General features: G+C 34.4%; 1 protein-coding gene across 1 annotated transcript in view; it reads left to right on the forward strand.

The window, feature by feature from the left end:
- LOC124300690 (glutamate receptor ionotropic, NMDA 2B) overlaps positions 1-20717 on the forward strand; it is a 1918249-nt gene that overhangs the window by 1434457 nt on the left and 463075 nt on the right. Inside the window, exon 16 of the mRNA XM_046755014.1 lies at positions 11839-12032. Coding sequence (XP_046610970.1) covers positions 11839-12032 — 194 coding nt within the window. The remainder of the gene's footprint in view (positions 1-11838; positions 12033-20717) is intronic.

Here is a 20717-nt window from a genome sequence, read left to right on the forward strand (position 1 = left end):
CCAAATTAAATAGTATAAACTTTGAAAAACAATGCTGGTCAATAATAATGCTTGAATTACAATGGTGCACAGAATCATTCCTCGGTAGAATAAATTGGCGGCAACGGTTAAGTAACAAACTTATCGCTATTGGCTCGATAAAAGTAAAATCATAGGATATTCAGCCATTATTATCTGTAGTACATCCCGCTCTTCAATTTTGCCTCAACTGATGTTGAGAAGGTGGCGATGGCCTGATGAAATTCACTCTGGCACCTTATGTCTGACGGAACAACCAGGTTCGATGGTTGTACCCAGTGAACACAATTATGTCAAACTGATGTCAGAATGACGTCATGTCACGTCATGATTTACGTAAGATGTGAGTCAAATATGAGTCACATATGACTCATAATTTCCCACTTCCTGACGTAAAATTCTTACGTAAGATAAATGACGTAAATATGACCTCCAATTGACATCACTATGACTTAACTGACGTCAAAATGACATAACTCTGATGTCATAGAGAAGTAAAGTCGGTACCGGAAGCTTACAAAAATATGACGTCCAGCTGACGTACTTGTTATTTAGCTGACGTCAAGATGACTTAAATTTGAGGTAAAATAGTGATATAAAGTTGCTTACAAAATTGTGACGTCTGGCTGACATGATTATAACTTACCTGACGTCTCGATGACATAACTCTAATGTCATAGTGATAAAAAGTATTTGAGAATGCTTACAATAATGTGATATTCAACTGACATAAGAAATAATTCACATTATTAGAAAAATGACTAATAATTTGTAGTTGTAAAAAATATGAGTTAAAAAATTTAACCACCTGTTTAACTCGAAATGAAAAAATAATTTATTATCTTTATTTTTGGTAGTACTGCACTTTTTTAATAATTCAAGTTTGAATGTTGACAAATAAGAATTATCAATCTTTCTTTTATCATTTAACGAAAATGATAACAGTAAAAAATACAATTACAGGCCTGTAATGTAATTACGTTGTAGTTCGATGCATGTAATTAAAGAATTTGAAATTGTCTTTTTTTTCTGAGTATAAATAAACAGACGAAGCTTAAATTTCAGAATAGTATTGCGGTCACAAAATCTACTTATATTAATTGACAATAATAATAATAACTATCAATGATTTTTTTAATACTAGAAAAAACCTAAAAAGTGAAAATGACGATTACAGATTCTAATGCAGTCAATGCACTTTAATACTTATTGTAATCAAAGTCTGCAATTATCTATGTTCACTTTTTGAGTTAAAGACTAGCGAAAAAACATTTAAATTATCAAATAGTATTGCGCAACTTACAACTTATCATAATGAAAATTTTTAATTATTATAGTCTTTTTTTTAAATAATAATGAAAACGATTCAAAAAGTGAAAATGACAATTACACATTCTAATATAGTTATTAAACATTGATACCTATTGTTAATCCAGATAGTAATTGTTCATTTTCACTTTTTAAATTACAAACTAGCTCACGAATCTCAATTTCATAAATGAGATTGTTCACAACAACATTGTGAACGCAACTCGTTGGTCGCGCGCCTTCCAACCCACGCGAGGCAACCAGCCTCGCACACTTTCCAATCACGCGACCCAGAAGAAAGTGTGACGTCACGCGCGCCGCTCACGCCACCCACGCAGCCGAGCGCGTTGCGTAATCAACGAACGTGGTCTCCCGCTGCCAAAGACCAACCGAGGCTGGAATAAGAGACGGCCGATCAGACCGATCGGCAGGACACTTCGGGTTCACCTCGTGCTGACGTACCAAACAGACGCTGACGCTTCAACGCCACGCCGTTCCAGCTCATCAACGCTACGCCGACTTTGACTGACGCTACAACGACTGTGACTGACGCTGCGACAGTTGACTGACTCTACGACAGACCGGACTACAAGACATTTGTATGACGGATCCCTTTTATCTGGCTTCGGCCAGCCAACAGACAAAGACATCTGCATCCAACCCGCCTGTCCCTTGGATACTGCATCCAATTGACATCCCATCACGACCACTGACCAGACCACCAGCCGTATTGCTTTCTTTGTGGGATGTACGCAGAGCACGACTGACCTCTCCGAGCTATCACCGACGCATCCCAGCTCCAGTATCCCCATTTCCCGAGCCGCAGCGCTCGTTTGTGTCAACTGCCACCCAGACGACAGATAGTGAGTGGGAGTCTCCGGTGAAGACAGCTGAGAACCGCCGTCCCCCAACGCCACCCAGCTCTCCAGAGAGCCGATACACTCCGCCACCCAGGACTGTGACTGAACCCCCTCGACGACCGACATCCTCACTGAAGCCTCCACCGCATTGTTTCAACACAAAAACTATTCCATGTATCACTTGGCAACCCTTACGATAACTGTATATATGTAAATAAAATAAATAATAAGTATAAATAAACTCAACACCACAAACTCATCTTTGATTTCAAGCGACTCACACCTTCCACGCGGTTCGGTCGAACTACGAGCTATCAAATAGCGAACAGAGATTGCGCAACTTAAACTTGACTTATTCCGATAAAATTTGGTAATTATTATAATCTCTTTTTTTTTAAATAATAAAAAAAAATCCAAAAGGTGAAAATGACAATTACAGATTTTCGTGTAGCCAACGCACATCATTTTTTTGGAATCTAAGTCTGTAATTATCTATGTTCACTTTTTAAGTTAAAAACTAGCGGATAAACATTAAAACTATCAAATAGTATTGCGCAGCTTACAACTTATCATAATAAAATTTTTCAATTATTAGTCTTTTTTTTTTAAATAATAATGAAAAAGATTCAAAAAGTGAAAATGACAATTACACATTCTAACATAGTTATTAAACATTGATACCTATTGTTAATCCAGATAGTAATTGTTCATTTTCACTTTTTGAATTGCAAACTAGCTCACGAATCTCAATTTTATAAATGAGATTGCGCAACTTAAACTTTGACTTATTCCGATAAAATTTGGTAATTATTATAATCTCTTTTTCCTTTAAATAATAATAAAAAAATCCAAAAGGTGACAATGACAATTACAGATTTTCGTGCAGTCAATGCACGTCATTTTTTTTAGATTCTGTCGGTAATTGTCATTTTTCATTTTTTAGATTATAAGACAACACATAAATGATATAAAATATGAATATTTGCGTGAATTTTTTTAATTTACGCATTATTTGCTCTGAATTTTTTTATCCATCAGTATAGTTTTTTTGATGACCTGTTTCGCTTGTTCTCCTGCTCTTTGATTGCCAAGCCTAAACCAATTGGTTCCGGCTTTGCCGAATTCAGCTTTGTCCTACGTCGGAAACTTTTCAAGAATAACTTCTGAAATATAATTGTTGTATAAATATTTTGCCGCTTTGTTGTTAAAATTTGTAGATTAAAATCATTTCTTACTTTCACAAATGTCAATCACTTTCAATCCGTTCACTTTGTACTTGGTTATTTTACCTTCCCAGGTGTTTTCCTTTGCAAATTTGTCGGAAAATATAAAAGCTAATGCCCTTTCAGTGAAATCTTTACCATTAGCTCCTCCAATTTGTTTGACTTTCCGAACCTAGATAAAAATTTAGTACGCGATAATGTAATAAAAAGAAAATGACCAATAGTTACAAAAATGAGATTATATATCAACAAAAATTTGTCAATTTCCCGTACTTATTAATGTAGTAATATATCACTCAAAAAATATTTTTAAACATTTGTTTCTATATTTTTTTATTGATATTAATTAATGGAACTTTTTTAATAGTTAATTTTTTTATTAATTTAAGAAATTCTCAAATATCTGTTAATTTCAGCATCGTGGGTTTTTAAAATATTAGAGAATATATTTTTGTACAAAAAATGATGAATAATGTTCATGTTGAAATATACAAACGTTAAAATTGCAGCAATACCTATTCTTGACCATAAAATATTGGAATAAGTTTTTCTTGATTTATTTTTCCTTCTTGAATAGGATATAGGAAAAAATAAATATTTAAAATTTTCAGATTATATGATGATTAATTATTACAATGGAAAAATTTTTAAGTTTCAGTAAAATTATTAAATCAATCCTTCAAATTATTTTTTTAGTTCCTAATTATTCTAATTAAAGCTAATTTTTTTTTAACGGATTGTCAGTTATTAAATCAGTATCAATTTGGAAAGCCATAAAAATTTAAATTTAATGTATTAATTAAAAGATGTATGTTTTTCTTGAAATTTATATAATCAGATTATTATCTTGCAGCAGTCAGTATTTTCATCAATTAAAGTAATTTTATAATAGAAGAAATAGAAAATTTGATTTTCAGGCCCCAGAAATATGCCTACGCGCATTCGCGCTTAAGGCATGCAATTGAGAATAAATATTTTAAATGACAGTTTTTCAAAAATGTTCACCTTTATAAAATTTTATGTTCAATAAAGTTTAAAAAATGAGTGCATATGTACTGCGAAACAATTTATGTTGATTATAAATTCAATTTTTAATGATCAAAAAGTAGATAAAGTCGCAAAAGTATGAAAATTTTTCAAATGTTGAGATTAAAATTTTTCAACCTAATTGATTAATGTAATTATAAATAACTCACGAATTCATCTTCGAACGTCTTGCAAGATTTTAGTCGTACTTCAAAGGCTGCCACCCTTTCTTGAGTATCAAGTTTCAAATGGGATTCTACTTCAGCAGAAATAGCAGAGTCCAAACTAGAATTCCCATTGTTGTTAAGAACATTCCTTTGCTTCAAGTCCTTTACTTCTGTTAGTAGTTTACCCAGTAAAAAAACACAAGTATCTAATTTTACTGAAATCAAAATAATAATAATAATAATAATAATGCCGTAAAAATAAAACAATTTCATCATTTTAATCATCCATTCACTTCCCTGAATATAAAAAAAGTATTGAAACAAAGAAAAAAGTATTGAATTGAAAACTATTGGATTGACAAGAAAACCAATACTTTTCAATACTTTTTTCTTTGTCTCAATATTTTTTTTTTAATCAGGGTTAGTAGACAGCTAATAAAGATTCAAATGATAATATTACCTCCAAAAACTCTGAGCTCGTGTTTGACTTGCACATCTGAGTCCTTATCGCTAACGCCGTTACTTCCTGAAGCTGTTGCTCCTGGTTCGTCCTGTTTTGATTTGTGATTGTTTAAAAGTGCCTTCGCACGATCCATAGTCCTAGTAAGCGAGCCGTCTGAATCATCGTCATGAACTTCATGGGAGCTTTGCGAACTAGAGTCTTCTTGATTATTTCTTTTTAAGTGACTGGGGCTCTTTGATGGGGAGTTTTGGGGAAGTTAAGGCAATGCAGGAACTAAAAAATAGAATTACACCATTTATATTCATGAACGTCAATACATACAATGCATTTATGTGCAATAGTTTTTAAATAAAGAAGCACCAATTATTTAATGTATTGAAAATTTTTACCCGGGCGATCGTCGTCATCGGAACTACTGGAATGAATTTTATTGTTCTTGCCATTTATTTTTAAAACATCTCGAACCGGCGAAGTGACTTTCCTTTTTCTGTGTCCCCGTCCGCGAGGCTCCGGCGCTGATGATATTTGAGAGTCGTACTGCGAGTCTTCAGCTGCTTTTCTTGCGCTTTCCAAAGTACCTATGATCATCATAAAAATTATATATAGTTTTTTGAGTTTCAAACTAGTTAAAAATTTTATTAATTAATCAGATAATTATAAGATTAATTATTCAATTTTAGAATTTAAAATGTAAATAAATAAATTGCAAAGTTCAACAATTAACGCGGAGGCTAACAGAAATCTGACTTTTTTTTCATCAGTAAACAATTAAAAAAAAATACAGATGTAGATATCTGTTGCTTTCAGTATAATTAATAATTTTAATACTTACTGCAATATCTCAAAATTTGTATCTCGTAAACTGGCCAGTCCTTAGGTGGTGTTTCTCTGTTCTTAATCTTTTGGGCAATATTTTTTGTCCCCTTCTTCGGCCACCAACATGCAATCTTATCTTTGAACTTTTCATTGTACAAAAGCCAATTCGTGGGTATTACTGAATACGTATTAAATGTGATGAATGATACGACAGCGTAATCCTTTGTTGTCTTTATACTTGTACTAAAAATTGAAAATAATAAATTAATAGTTTTAAAAGAATATTATTAAAATTTTAGGTTAGGTTTTGCTTTATTGTAACTGTTGATGATAAACGTTGTGTATTAGTATATACTTACATCTTGCTCATCTTTAAAATTTTTTTTTTTTTTTTTCAAATATATGTTACGTCCGTGAGTAGAGTTACTCCTGAGCGGTAAGAGTAAACTGGTTGGCTTCGCTTTTAAGTTCCAGGACAACCGGAAATCAGGATGAGGATTGAATAACGTAGGGTTTGTTTGAGATATTACTTATATATTTATTTCGAGGAAGCTCAGATGGCGGTAAAAACGAAGTGTGCTGTATGAAGCTGTGTAAGAAGTCTAGATGTGACGTTGTTGAGAGTTAGAATAGGAGTGTTCCTCGAGACGTGAAACGTACGGGTGCAGAAAAGGTGTGACAATGCTAGGAGTAGGGAATGGAATTTGATGAGTAAGCGCGATAGTGAATAGCGTGAGACTACGTAGAGATAAGAGGACAGGACAGAGACCATGAGATTAATGTAAGAACTGTGGGAGAGTTAGCGAGTAGGAAAAATAGAGAGAAGTGGTATGCTGGACGTAACATATAATTAACTTTGTTTTTGAAAAATAATCACTTTTTATCACTGTTTATAAAATTTATGCAGACCAAGGACTAAATGCACCGCCACTTTATTTATCAGCATGAGGCCCACGCCGTGGGCTAACAGTAAGTAGAAGGGAGGTCAATATTACTGCGCAATGCGCGGCCCGCGCTTTTTATATATCCACAAATTTATTTATTTATTTTCCTATTGTGTGCCTGCGAATTTTAAATAAAAACTTCTATAGAAATAATTTTTTATTACAAAGTATTATGATAGTAATTAATTGTAATGATGTTATTAGTGAGTTATATTTATAAAAGATTAAAAAAGTTTTTTCACTGTTAAATTACGCGGTTGATTGCGCAAAATGGCTGCCTAACAACTAAGCACAAAAAAAATCTAAAGGAGCCTTCATAATCACATATAGTTTATGTTTACATTTATATACATACATTACATTAAAATTTTAATTTATTGCTTATAAATAATAGTTTTCATAATGAATATTTAATTTAAATTGTTTGCGAAATGAGTGTATCCATTTATATAAAAATCGAGAAAGATCTTGACTTTTATATTTAATAGTGAGTATCCAATTTTTTTATTAATTCAAAAATTAACCTAATAGTAATATTGTATTTTTTGGTTTTTATATGAGTTTCGTTTTGACATATTTTATGAGGAGTAATTTATTTAATTGCATGTTATCAAAATCCTTCAAAGTTTTTATGTCTGTATGTTGATTTGAAAGATGATCGACGTTAAAAAATAACAATAGAAAACTGATTAGTATTTCAAGTAAAATAAGCAGACATCTGACAATATTCAGATTTTATTTAAATAAATATATAATTAAAAAAAATATTTTTTTTCATTTTAACATATGAGAAAGAATAAACAAATTATCGATATAATTTTTCAAATTAAAAAAATTTGTTTCTATTGTCTGACATTAACTCTACTTCCTTCAATGTCACAAAAAAATTTTATTTTCTCTATTTCAGACGATATTCAGCTCACGCATTATTTTGAATATAATTGAAAATGCCTAACAAGCCAATACGATTTATGACGAAACGAAGAATCAATCAACTTATTCAAGAGGAAATTCAGACTGCAAAAAACATTCAAGATGCACAAAGTACAACAGAGGAAATTCAATCATCACAGATCGTACACAGTGTTTCAGTGGCAACATCTGATGATTCACGAGATGATGTTGAAAATGACCTTGAGATTTATGACCAAAATAGTGACCAATCTAGTCACGATCTAAATAAACAAATGGAGCAAATCACAGAAAGTGATAAAATTGAACGGCCGAAAACTTTAGAAAATGTACAGTTTCATAAAGAAACTGGGTCTGCTTCATCGACTACATTGTCTAAAGATTTGCGGTTTTGGTTATCTGAAAATAGTATTTCGCAACAAGCTGCTAATAAATTAATAAGTATTTTTCGTAACCACGGACACCAAAATGAACTGAAGAAAGACGTTCCTACTTTGATGAAAACTCCTCGTGATATGACAGGAAAGATTATTCATGGCAATGGGGGTTCTTATTTCTATTTTGGAATTGCCCATGGATTAATTCGCTCACTGAATAAATACTATAATGTTTGCCCTACAACTATTTTGATTCAACTGAATTGTGATGGGATGTCTTTCAGTAAGTCGTCTAGCAGTCAATTTTGGCCTTTGCTGGCTGCAATTCAGGATGACTTTTATACTGAACCATTCTTAGTGGGACTTTTCCACGGTCACTCTAAGCTAAATGATTTTAATGTATATATAAATCCTTTCGTTGACGACATGAAAGATATACAAAATGAAGGTTTGAAAATCAATGACAGGACTATAAATGTACGACTCAGTGCTATAATTTGTGATGCTCCAGCTAGAGCATATTTAACTTTAACCAAATCTCATAGTGGGTACTTTGGTTGTTCCAAATGTATCCAACAAGGAGAATGGGGAAACTATGTTTATTTTCCAGAGATTAATAGTCCGCTTCGTACAGACGAATCATTCAAAAATCAACTGCAAGAAGAACATCACTTGGGTGAATCTTTACTGCTTGATTTAGATTTTGGGATGGTATCTCAAATTCCACTAGATTATCAGCATTTAGTATGCTTGGGTGTAGCAAAACGATATGTAATTCGTTTGGCTAATGGTTCCAAGGCACATCGACTGACAAAGGATCAAAAAGAAGATGTTGATGAAGCGCTAAAAGCCATCAAAACTTGTATTCCATCTGAATTTGCACAGCAGCCGAGACTGTTAGATACTGTTGCAAAGTGGAAAGCCACAGAATGTCGTCAGTTTTTATTATATACAGGTCCAATCATATTAAAAAATATATTGAGATCACGATATTATAATCACTTTATGGCTCTAAGTGTTGCTATAAGAATTTTATGTGATCCTCAAAGATACCTAGTGTATAACGATTATGCTGATGAATTGTTAAGGTGGTTCGTTGATGAGCATAAAAATTTGTACGGTCAGAATTCAATATCGTACAATGTACATAATTTAGTACATCTTGCCAAAGATTGCAAAAAATTTGGGCCGTTAGATGATTTTAGTACTTTTAAGTTTGAAAATTTTATGTCAAACATCAAAAGTAAAGTTAAGGATGCACCAAAACCTTTAGAACAGGTAGTTAACCGTGTTCATGAAGAAGATGATTTGCCACTAAAGAAACATACTTTCCCATCATATCCAGTGATTAAAAAATCAGATAATGGTAAAATTAATTCTTAAGAGTTTAAGGGCTTCACTTTGAGTTCAAAAAAAAAATGAAAATTGCTGTTTATTGTCTAATAATAATATTTTATTGATTAAGCGCATAAATGATACCAATGATCAAGTAACAATAAAAGGCGAATATTTTTTTCAATTTGAATCGCTATTTGTAAAACCCTGTGACTCTGTACAATTGAATATTTATTTGGTAAAAAAAAGTATCAATCCTAAAATAAAAACTGTTACAACAGACCTTGTAAAGTCAAAATATTTATATTTTTCATTTATAAATAGTGATTATTTTGTTACTGTACCTCTATTACAATATAATAATTAATTTTGAAATTAGTTTATATATTTTATTTATGACAATATCCTAATATTTTCAATGTTAAAAATATATTTAATGTTTGCATTTAAAGAGAATTTGCGGTAAGTTAAATTTGGACACTAAATATAAAAGTAAAAATTAAGAAATGTCATATGAAATTCCACTTATGAATTATTAAATCAATACATGATACAACATAGAACATAAATAGAAAAGTATCGTTGATCGTTTTTTTTTATACCGTCGTGACATTAGTATTATGTCACTCGTATGTAAAAGAATGACCGGAAGCTGATGCTTAAGTATGACGTTCATCGTACATCAATTTTACGTAAAAGTATGAGTTGTTTCTTACGTAAGAATATGACGGTATTATGATATCCTTTTGACGTCAGAATATGACTTGTAATTTATGTAATTGTATGATTTATTTCTTACTTAAATAATATATAAATTTATGACTTTGATGTGATGTCACACATATGATAGGGATAAGACATAATATTTACGTAATATTTAAGTCACAATCATGACGTCATACAAAAGTCAAATTTTAGGTCAGCACTATGTCATAATGATGTCATACTACATGACATCATATCAGAGTCATCAATAAAGTCATTTTTATGTCATATCTATGTAAAAAGTCGATGATCTCTATGTGACCTATCTATGACGTCATATGGAGGTCACGTGTTCACTGGGTAATGATTGCACTGCTCGAGAAACCAGGATCCTTGCCACCTGAACGTTTCGACCATCAGGTGAGGCATAATTTTCCTCGTGTTAATCAAAGTTTAAACTTCGAACCTGCTGTAAAGAAAAACGAATTTTATCATTGAATCCATGTTAAAATATTGTAATATTCAAATATCACGTAATTAGGAATTTACCCACATGCTTCCATGCCTGACAAATTTAATCCCGCTTTGACAATGAATTATTTCGTACCTGAAAATATTACAAGCTATTATTATCAGACAGGATCTTTTGGTATTTTTTGATACAACTAATTTCCAATAAAATGCACAAAACATAAATCGTTAATGAGACGCATTGCCACCAGACATCACCTGGCTTAATGCTCGAAAATCAGAATTACAAATTACTTATTGTTAGATATCGTTTGACGTATTACTTTTGTGAATACGATATACCAAAGTTCATATTTTCCCGAAATCAATGAAATTCTCCGAATTGTAAATTCACAATATGATCGCTAATGCCCCGGTATGATCGCGATGTTACTGAAATTCGTTTACCTGAACCGCTGAATACGAGGTGAATAAACATCGCCGATCACATCGCGAAACTATTTCCTTGTTTCCCTACGTAATGATGAAGAGGGACATCGATTTCTAGAATTGAAACTCAGAGACAAATCACCACGTGGTATTTAACCAGATAGTACGTATCCTAATTCTGTGCATACCGGCAACACTGTGAGGGCGCGATAACCACGTTTCTGGTGATACCAGAATTTAATTGGATGAGCGCAATATGCTTTAGGTACATTCATACCAATTTTACGTCACAGTAACATCACAAGTGCAATATTGTATTGATATTACATGGTAGTATACCCGCACTGTTAATGGAACAAGTGTATTCACTGGGAATACTTCGTTGCTAACCTTGGGTGTTAGTTCCAGCGTTGTTATTTAGAATATACATCAAAAATAGAATCCCAACAGAACAAAAAATAAATCGTTACGCTGCTTGACTCATATTGACATCAATGCTTTCGTGTGATATGTATAATGTGAGAAGTTTTCCTTGATTAATCAAGCTAAACGAAACCTCATTTCAATTTAGAAAAAAGTATAAAATTCTGTATAAAAATTAACATGTGACGGGAGTTGAGATCTTTCTTTCACGATATTTGACACGTGCCGTCTAGCTTATATTGAATACACTTTTTGCACTGACTTACAGAAGAATTAGTTATTGAAAGAAAAGTCAAACTGGTAGTCTTCCCTTGAATGTTTGATTCTGAAATATAATAAATACGTTCTGCATGAATTCTAGAGTATGGGAAAGTCCCTGACGTTCAGGGGCGCAGTCTACGAGGCACAAGACATCCTGAGATATCACCGTTGTCGGGATCCAATTTGTGATACTCGTACTTGGAAAGTGAAGCACGAACTGGACATGGCACGAATGCGAATACGTCAATTGGAAAAAGACCTCGAAAGTCATGGAATTAAACCGTCTCAAATCAAGTAAGCTTTCAAGAATCATACAGGCCGTATGGATTCGATAAATCTCGCTGCTTAAAGCCAGCAGAAGGACAAGCAAAGTTATATTTGCGTGGCTATACTGGTGCTGAGCGGTGAGATTTACCGAATCTACTCCGTATATACACGTGGTGAGATATCTCGTATTGTATTTATGGCTAGAGTAGAATTTGGTACAGTATTATTTGAAGAATAATGTTAACAATAGAGATGTCTTTAGTATTTGTGCGATACTTGCAAGGAAAGTATCCCGGCCCGAATTCTCCGATTTGATTTCTTTTGTAATATGTTATGGTAAGAGGCGATTTGGCAGTTTCACCCACAAGAACATAATATTTTTGAATCAATAAAACTGAAAAATTTTTTTCACGAAAATGAATGAAAAATTTATTGTTCTCAAAGAAGGAAAAAAAAAGGCTGGATAAGCCACCCCTAAATATAATCACATTTATGTAATAAATTGTCAAATTCAAGTCTAAAAATCCAGAAAAATATACAATGCGTATAAACGTGAAGGAAATAAGACGTATCTTTGGATTTTCTCGAAAATAAATATTGGACGAAACTACCTCTAAAATGTTCTGAATTGATAACGTTTTTTCATTTCCTCACTGTATCATGAAAGACTCAAAAATGGATCATCGGGAACAAAGACAATGTCCGGGAACCAAGACAGTGTCCCGAGACAAAGAGGCCGCTGATAACGGATTACACGAAATATTTGTATTATGCTGCGATAAATTACTCTTGAAGAGATAGTTTACAATAAAACCTTAAACTATAAGAAAATGAAAATAATAAGTTTGAATTTTCAAACGCTCTAGAGTAGAATATTACAATATAAGACTTGAATTTGACCATTTTCTCGAGTAAACGCAAAAAACAGCGTTCAGGAGTAGTTACCCCTTCATTATTTGTTTTCGAGGAAATCCAGTTATATGTCACATTTCTTTCATGTTCGTATGCATTGTATATTGTATTCAGATATTTAGACTCGAATTTGACAATGTTTTGCATAAATGTGATTATATTCAGGGCTGGCTCACCCCCCGAATTTTTTTTTTTCCATTTCAGATAAATACATTTTTCATTTTCTTTATGAGAAAGCTTTTCCAGTTGGATTGGTTAAAAAATATTATGTTCTTGTGGGTGAAACAGCCAAATCGCCCCTTGACATGCCTCACTTTGAAGGGTGGTTTCACCCTCTTAAAGTGTTTCATGGCCGATAAAAAAAATACATGTCGCTTAGTTTCTAGTCTACTATAACATATTGCAAAAGAAATGAAATCGGAGAATTCGGGCTGGGATACCGTCCTTGTTAGTGGAATAAGGAAACCAATGGGTTATGTGATTTGGCTGATCACCTGGAAAACAAAAGTAATGTCTAGAGCAGGTTTTAATGACATCAAAAACTGCGAAAAAATTTATTTTGGTTTTGATAAATGCAAAATTTTCCGAATTGTTTGAATGCGGAATACAAAATGACTTGAATATCTTATTCTAAATGATTTGAAAGTGGCTACAATATATCTTTGAAATACGATTTTTTCTTACTACAGAAATTTTTAGACACATTTATTTCATCAGAATGTACAATCTCTCACATATCCTGCGTATACCTCATTATCTCCGCTTATTTCCTGTACAATGATCTCACACTTTTCTATCCACATTCATTTACGCTTCTCACCGATAATCCCAGATCGCTGATCTTTATCTTTGAATTGGACACGCCATTATCAACTATTCAATCATAATACGTCTAATGAATTATCAAGCATACTCTGATATTGATATGCCAAACTTATTCATTAAAAGTCTGTATCTTGACTTCCCGATCCTTGTTGAACACAAAAGTGATAAGTGGTTCGAACTCTCATTACACTTATGTGGTGAATGGCTACGTCAGTATGGTATCTATTTGAAAATAAATCTGCTCCCAACATTCGATAATCGTTACTGAGCCTCGGTGCGCGGCGGTTTCGTGCGAGTACCGCTGTTGCTTTCATTACACTCAAATGTTTCACGAACCAGCATTCCACCCATTTTGAAGGTCAACGCGTGCTGTTGCAGATCTGATCTGGTCTGATCCGATCCGCTCCGCATGAAACGGGCCTGACCGGCTCTGTACTTCTAGTGTAACGCAGTAACAAGACCGTTAGGCACAAAACGTTACAGTTCATTCATTCCACTATAATTCTCACTTGTATGGGACCCAAGATTTCTTCCGATTACTATTCGCAAATTATCCGAATAATCGAAAATGAATCGAAGAATTCCGTTTTCAAACATTTCAAATTGATAGGAATTGAAAAAAATTGAACTTGGCATGATTTGAATTTTATTTTTATTAATTCCCAACTGAAACCTTCAGAAATGGAATGATACACCGGTTCAGCTTCGATTATTGGGATCAGCTGCAAATATTAATCGTGAAAAATCTTTGATCTCATTTAAATGAGCGAAATAATGAATTATATCTATTCGCACCCAACGGTCCTACTGCGCAACACTGAAAGTACAGAACCGATTGGACCCGTTCTACGTGGAGTGGATCGGATCGGATCGGATCCGCAACAGTGGGCGTTGGCCTTAGATATCCCGTCAACGGACCGGTAGTCTAAACTTGTTCTGAATTTCATAAAATCAAACAGTACTTCTCAGCAGTAAAAAATCAGCGATTTATCGTACTAAATATCCAGTGCATCACTGTCATTTATTTTTGTCAACATAAAGTGACAATGTTTCAAGATATTCACGGAATCCCGCAAAATAACATCAAAGTAAGTATATAAATCATATTAGTGATACACCAAATGAGCTTTTTCCAGCTCGCACGTGTGCTGGAATTTTTTTCTCACTGTTTTGCCGATCTATTTATAAATATTTACCAAGACCGGTGGTCCGTTAATGGGAAGTTCATAATGGAGAAAATAGAGTTTCGGTGTAGACTTAAAAGAGTCAGTTGGCCATTTACAAAAAAGGACGAAGACCCTTTACCAGTCTCAACCGAATGATATGAAAGCCCCTAATTTTGATGAAAAAAAAGCGGCTAATTCAAAGCTGACAATTATCTCAATCTCTTAGCGAGACTCGCATGTGAGAACGGTATGCGACTGAAAACTTTCAAGAGTAATCCAACGCAGCCCCCTGACACTCACCACTGCTCGTGTACTAAAAAATTGTACGCGTTTTGTCCTCGTTTTTTAGTTCCTCTACGCGGCGCTGGTAGACTTCTGACACGCTCGCTGCCCTCGTTGACCGCGCGCAAACTTGTCAGACAACTACTAGCGCCACTAGTCGTGCAGATTGGCGCCAGAATCAAGGGACATTTGGCGAACCACTTTTAGCAGCGTATGTCAGTGGGCTGGTCCAACGATTAACGATACATGCAATGTGTTTAGAATAAATAGACACGTCATATTAGCACTGCGTTATATTGATCAAACCTTGGAGAGTCTGGCTACAATTTGTGGCATGCTGGACATTCTTTTGTCAAACCCCGAACTTACAATGCGGTTTTCATTCTTACTTCAATAGAGTTTGGGTGGTCCACTTGTCCCATAGTAATTTTCAATTTCAACATCATAGTTATTAGTTGTTCGTTTTACATTTTTTGTTTTCAAGCATTAGTCGAGTTTCTGTGATTATTCCAGGTAGTCGACCTCAAAGTTTTGTCTCCTTACTGCAACGAATGTGTACAATGAATGGGAAAACAAACTGGAGCATCGTGAGAATCGTGATACAACAAGCATTAGCTGAATTACCACCCCTACCATAGTGGCTTTTCCGTAGCCATGAAAGTTTATGGTATGGTGAAGATACGTCAGCGCTCTGAAGATAAGCGCAACGGAAAATGCGTCAGCTATATATATGACGGAGACGCGCATGCAACGCCAAGAATTGGACTGCTGTAGCTAGAGCAGAATTTCACGAACTTGAAGTCTAAGTCAACAAGATTAGGTGCTGTGAACATGTCGAAAAAAAAAATTCGGAACTCAGATGCCTAAGTCCAAAATGAGGCTCTGAAGACAAAAGCTCTCCGACGGAAGACTATTGGGTGCCAAAGGCAGACTGACGGACGTGATAATTTACCAAACGCAGTCATATTACGTAAATACTATCCGTAACAATTCGGAATAAGTCAAAGATATAAGCAAAGCGTCATAGGTGGTCTGATATTACAAGGGCTCAACGATTGTCGTACCGAGCATTATTTCTGTCTAACAATAAGTGAAGAGATTTCGTGGTGCCGGCATAACAAGGCAAATGCGGCAGGCACAATAGATCAGTACAAACAAGAAATTTATTTTTCCCACCTCAAACATAAAAATGGGCGATTTCAGTCATCTGCTGAAAATAATCAAGACACGCCATTTCTCTATACCATTTCTTTACGCACAGTATTGCAAACATGTAATTCAAATAAGGCAATCAGAAGTTTCTAAAACATGTTTCACCTTGAAACTCTTTTTCTCTATTTTTGATTCTGAGGAACGTTTCCTCGAAACATTATTTCGTATTTGAGGTTTTCCAATAGTGAATTTCAACTGTTTCGTAAAAACTTTGGACTTATTTATTTTGGAACTTTATTTTTGACGCTGTGTCGTAAGGCTTCAGGAGCACCGTTGGTCTAATTGAGTTCGTGGAGGACTTAATTCGTTTAGAGATAAATTCCTCATAATGTGAACAAGGGAATTTCATTTGTTTTTCTTCTCTTTCTTAGCAAATTTGTTTCGAAATTAGTGGCTCAAGTTGGACAAATTATAGATGACTTCTGAGGTGGTAATTTTTTTAGTTCTTCGCGCTTCACATATGCGGAAGTACTGTTCGACGGGGATGAGACGTCGAACGGTTGAACTGAACTAACTTAAGGGGAGACTTCAGTGAAATTTTTGTGAAAAATAACCGAAAAATGGATTTTTGGTTTTTTTATGGAAAAACGTTCTTTGAACCATCCCTGTTTGGAGATATAACGATAGAGACTGGGTCATTGACGTAGGATCCGCGAATTAGTGATGATTGACTACAGCAAGGAAGCGGGATGATGATTGAAATAGATTATGTTTCACTGTCAATATTTGATATTTTAATTGAGAAAGTTACAAAGCGATACGGACCTGTATCGCAAGAGAACAGAACGACACTGAGGATTCACAAGGCGATAATACACATAGATAATACACAGACATGATTTCGCAACAATAGATAATCTACAAAAAAATGTTCTTCTTCGTCCTAAAGTTTATTCTATGATCTTCTGGTTAATTATGAACAAAAACGAAAAGAAAATATCATTTTTTGGTATAAAGTTTGCTTTTGTAATAGTTATAGTAAAAATACTCATTCACACAGAACTTTGTGTCGGAAAACAAAATGTAAAATTTGAGCCGATTGTTGAAGCGGAAAAAGTGGTAATGCCGCCTCTGCACATTAAGGGAGCTTTCCAGTGTGACAGCCCGAAAAATCGCTGTTTTTCGCGATTTTTTTTTTTAAAGAAAAAATAATCTAATCGGTCTGGTTTTTTTTTTGTATATTAATTGGGTATTGAAGAATACAATACAATTTTTTAAAGATCGATTTATTTATTAATTAATATCTATAAAAATGATGAAACAATTGTTGCAGAAAATGCACTTGGATGTGGTGTCCACGTTGGGGGTCACAATTTTGATCTGAAACAAAAAACACAAAAAGATTATTGATCGGTATATAATTGGCTTTCGTGCTATGGAGGCTTTTTTCTTTTTTTTGCAAAAATGGCGCCGGTTTGAACAAAAAGTATCGATTTTAGCATTTTTTTTGGCAGTTTTTTTTACAAAAAAATAGGAAGATGTCAAAAAAAAAAAAAAGCTTCTATAGCACGATAAACAATGACGTTAAGAATATTGTGTAAAAAATTCAACTTGATAGCTTTAAAACTCTGCCCTCCAAGTTGGACACCGTTTTGAAAAATGCTGTTTCGAGAAAAACGCGTTCAAAGTTTCAAGTGAGGAAATTTTAGGTAAATCGTTTACTTACGGTCAATCAGCGATGCCAGGTCCATACAATATCCCTTCTGCTTCTTCGAAAAGATCGTGCTCAATGGATTGTTCAGTCCGACGAGCTGTCCTCGCCTCTTTGCTATCCAGGGACGCCCGGCGGTTTGCTTGGATGATGCGCGCATTCTTGTACTTAGCGGCGAAATGTGCGGCGCTCGGCCCTATCGTGCATCCCATCGTCTTCAAAATTTTTAAAATTGGGTCGTAACCTTCATTGAAGGTGCACACAGCACACTGCGTAGCGATTTCTACTATCTGCTTGCCGCAGAATACGTGCTTTGGGGCTAGTTGCCACACACAGTGATTGATTGATTTTCAAGAATTTAGCACGCCATCCGCTTTTTTTTTGAAAATTGAGTGCGACAAAAAAATAAGTCGCGCGACTAATTTACGGCTAATTAACGGCAAATTATGCAATATTCCGAATTCACATTTTTGACAATTGGCGAGCCAAGTTTATGTACGTGCAGGTAGGAACGAGACAATAGAAATAACAGTCGCACGGGCAGACGGCCGACGCGGCAGCTGTAGCGCTCCGTTGCCTTCTTCCAAAAAATGCTGTACAGTAACCGAAATAATCTGAATTTCGACATGAAAATTTCAGGGAATATTCGGAAGAGTGTATACTATTCAATAAAGCCAAAAAAAATCGATTTTTTGAAAATTTCACACTGGAAAGCTCCCTTAAGTTGGGGTTGATGAAACAATTTGTGAAAAAGCTGGATCAAACGTCAGAAGCTTTCGAATACTTGCGAAAATTTTTTCCGAAGCTATCAGAAGCGAAGGTTAAAGCTGGGGTTTTTGTTGGTCCGCAAATCAGATAGATTTTCGCCGATGAAAAAGCGAGCTGGAACAGTTTCAAAGCAGTCGTTTCTGGATTTTTGGGAAATAACAAAGCTGAAAACTACAAAAAGCTACTTGGGATATGCCAAAAAATTTTAAGGACATGGGCTGCAGGATGTCATTAAAAGTACATATGCTGCATGCTCATTTAGATAAATTTAAAAACAACATGGGAGCGTATTCAGAAGAGCAAGGAGAACGTTTTCATCAGGACATTTCGAGCTTTGAACAACTTTATCAAGGCCAATACAATGAAAACATGATGGGAGAGTATATTTGGGGTTTGTTAAGAGAAAGTACTTACGAATATAAAAGAAAAAGTAAGAGCGTGCACTTTTAAATTATTTTCTATTTTTTTGTTACTTGTTTTGATGGTAAAACTTAATTAAAATAATATAAATGTTTACTTAAATGGTTTCATCTTCAATTGATAATTAAAACCACAGATTTTGAAAAATATCGTTTAATCGGTCTCCTAAATACAAAAGCAAACTTTTTCATGCAATATATTTTTTTTTCGTCTAATTACGAACTAAAGAATCGAAATTTAATACTTTAAAGTCTAGGTAAAATTTTGTGTTGACCCGTGATATAATAGGACATGAGATACAAAGCTAATCTGTTTAGAATCGCGACCCGGGCAAGCGGATAGATTTGAAGTAGAGAGGACAGGTCGCACGCGAGTGAGAGTACTGTGACGTGGATTTTTCATTGCACCTCGGCCACCCGGAGAAGTGACCGAGAACTTCCAGCACACATAATAATTTGGCGGCCCACAATGAAAGCTGAAAACAAATTTCATCTTACAAAAGATATTGCGAGATTCTGTGGGGCGCCTGGCGGCGTGATCAACACGCCTCGAAATCTTTAACTTCACTAAACCTCAGGTAATATTCTCGGTAGCTCAGTAACGCGGAGAGGGAAGGTGTAATTTTGGGGGAGAGAGAGAGAGAGACAGAGAGATACTCGACTACAACTCGCTGTTTAATAATTCATGAAATAAAATAATATATTTAACAATAGCGGTGGTACAAAAACAAGAAAAGTTATTAAAAATTCGCTCTTCGCGGTCCAAAATCACACAACAGAGAATTATTCGTAAAGTACGCTATTTCCTAATCTACTGAGCTTGCAGCTCCCTAATTAAGATCTAACTCACTATTTCCGAACGTCAAACACGCAACTCTCAATTCGAAGACTAGAAACTTTAACGCTACAGCAATAATTGCTCGAAACCAAAACTATAACTAATTTCTCGACTGTGCGCTGCCGGGATACCAAACAGACGGCGTTCTCAATATCACCCAATTCGGAGCTTCGACGCTACCGCGAGCTGTCTTAAATCAAAACTTGACACCTCGAATTAAGATAAACTTTATTCTCTATTTAGCTCAACTAAACAACATCTACTGAGCTCAACCTTGTGCGAAACTCAACTCAACAAATTTTTAAACGCCATCATAATTCAGACGCAACTTAAACTCCACAACACGAACTTCTTATTTCAACCGCTACCTAAATATACTCAACGAAAACGCAATCTCAACTAAACGCAATCTTGTATTGCCTAGCATTTATTGAAATTAATTTTTAATACTATTTTTATTTGTCTGCCCTGAAAATTATGAATATTTATCTTCCTTATTTTTATTCTCTCATTGAGACCAATAGCTAAAAGCATGTCAAATATGCATTCATCCCTCTAATCAGTCATTCGCTCATTCTATACACAAGATATGGACGACAGGTGTATATAGGGTTAAAATTTTAAAATCAAATCGTCTTT

Source organism: Neodiprion virginianus, chromosome 3 (assembly GCF_021901495.1).
Source record: "Neodiprion virginianus isolate iyNeoVirg1 chromosome 3, iyNeoVirg1.1, whole genome shotgun sequence".
In the NCBI taxonomy this organism is placed as follows: domain Eukaryota; kingdom Metazoa; phylum Arthropoda; class Insecta; order Hymenoptera; family Diprionidae; genus Neodiprion; species Neodiprion virginianus.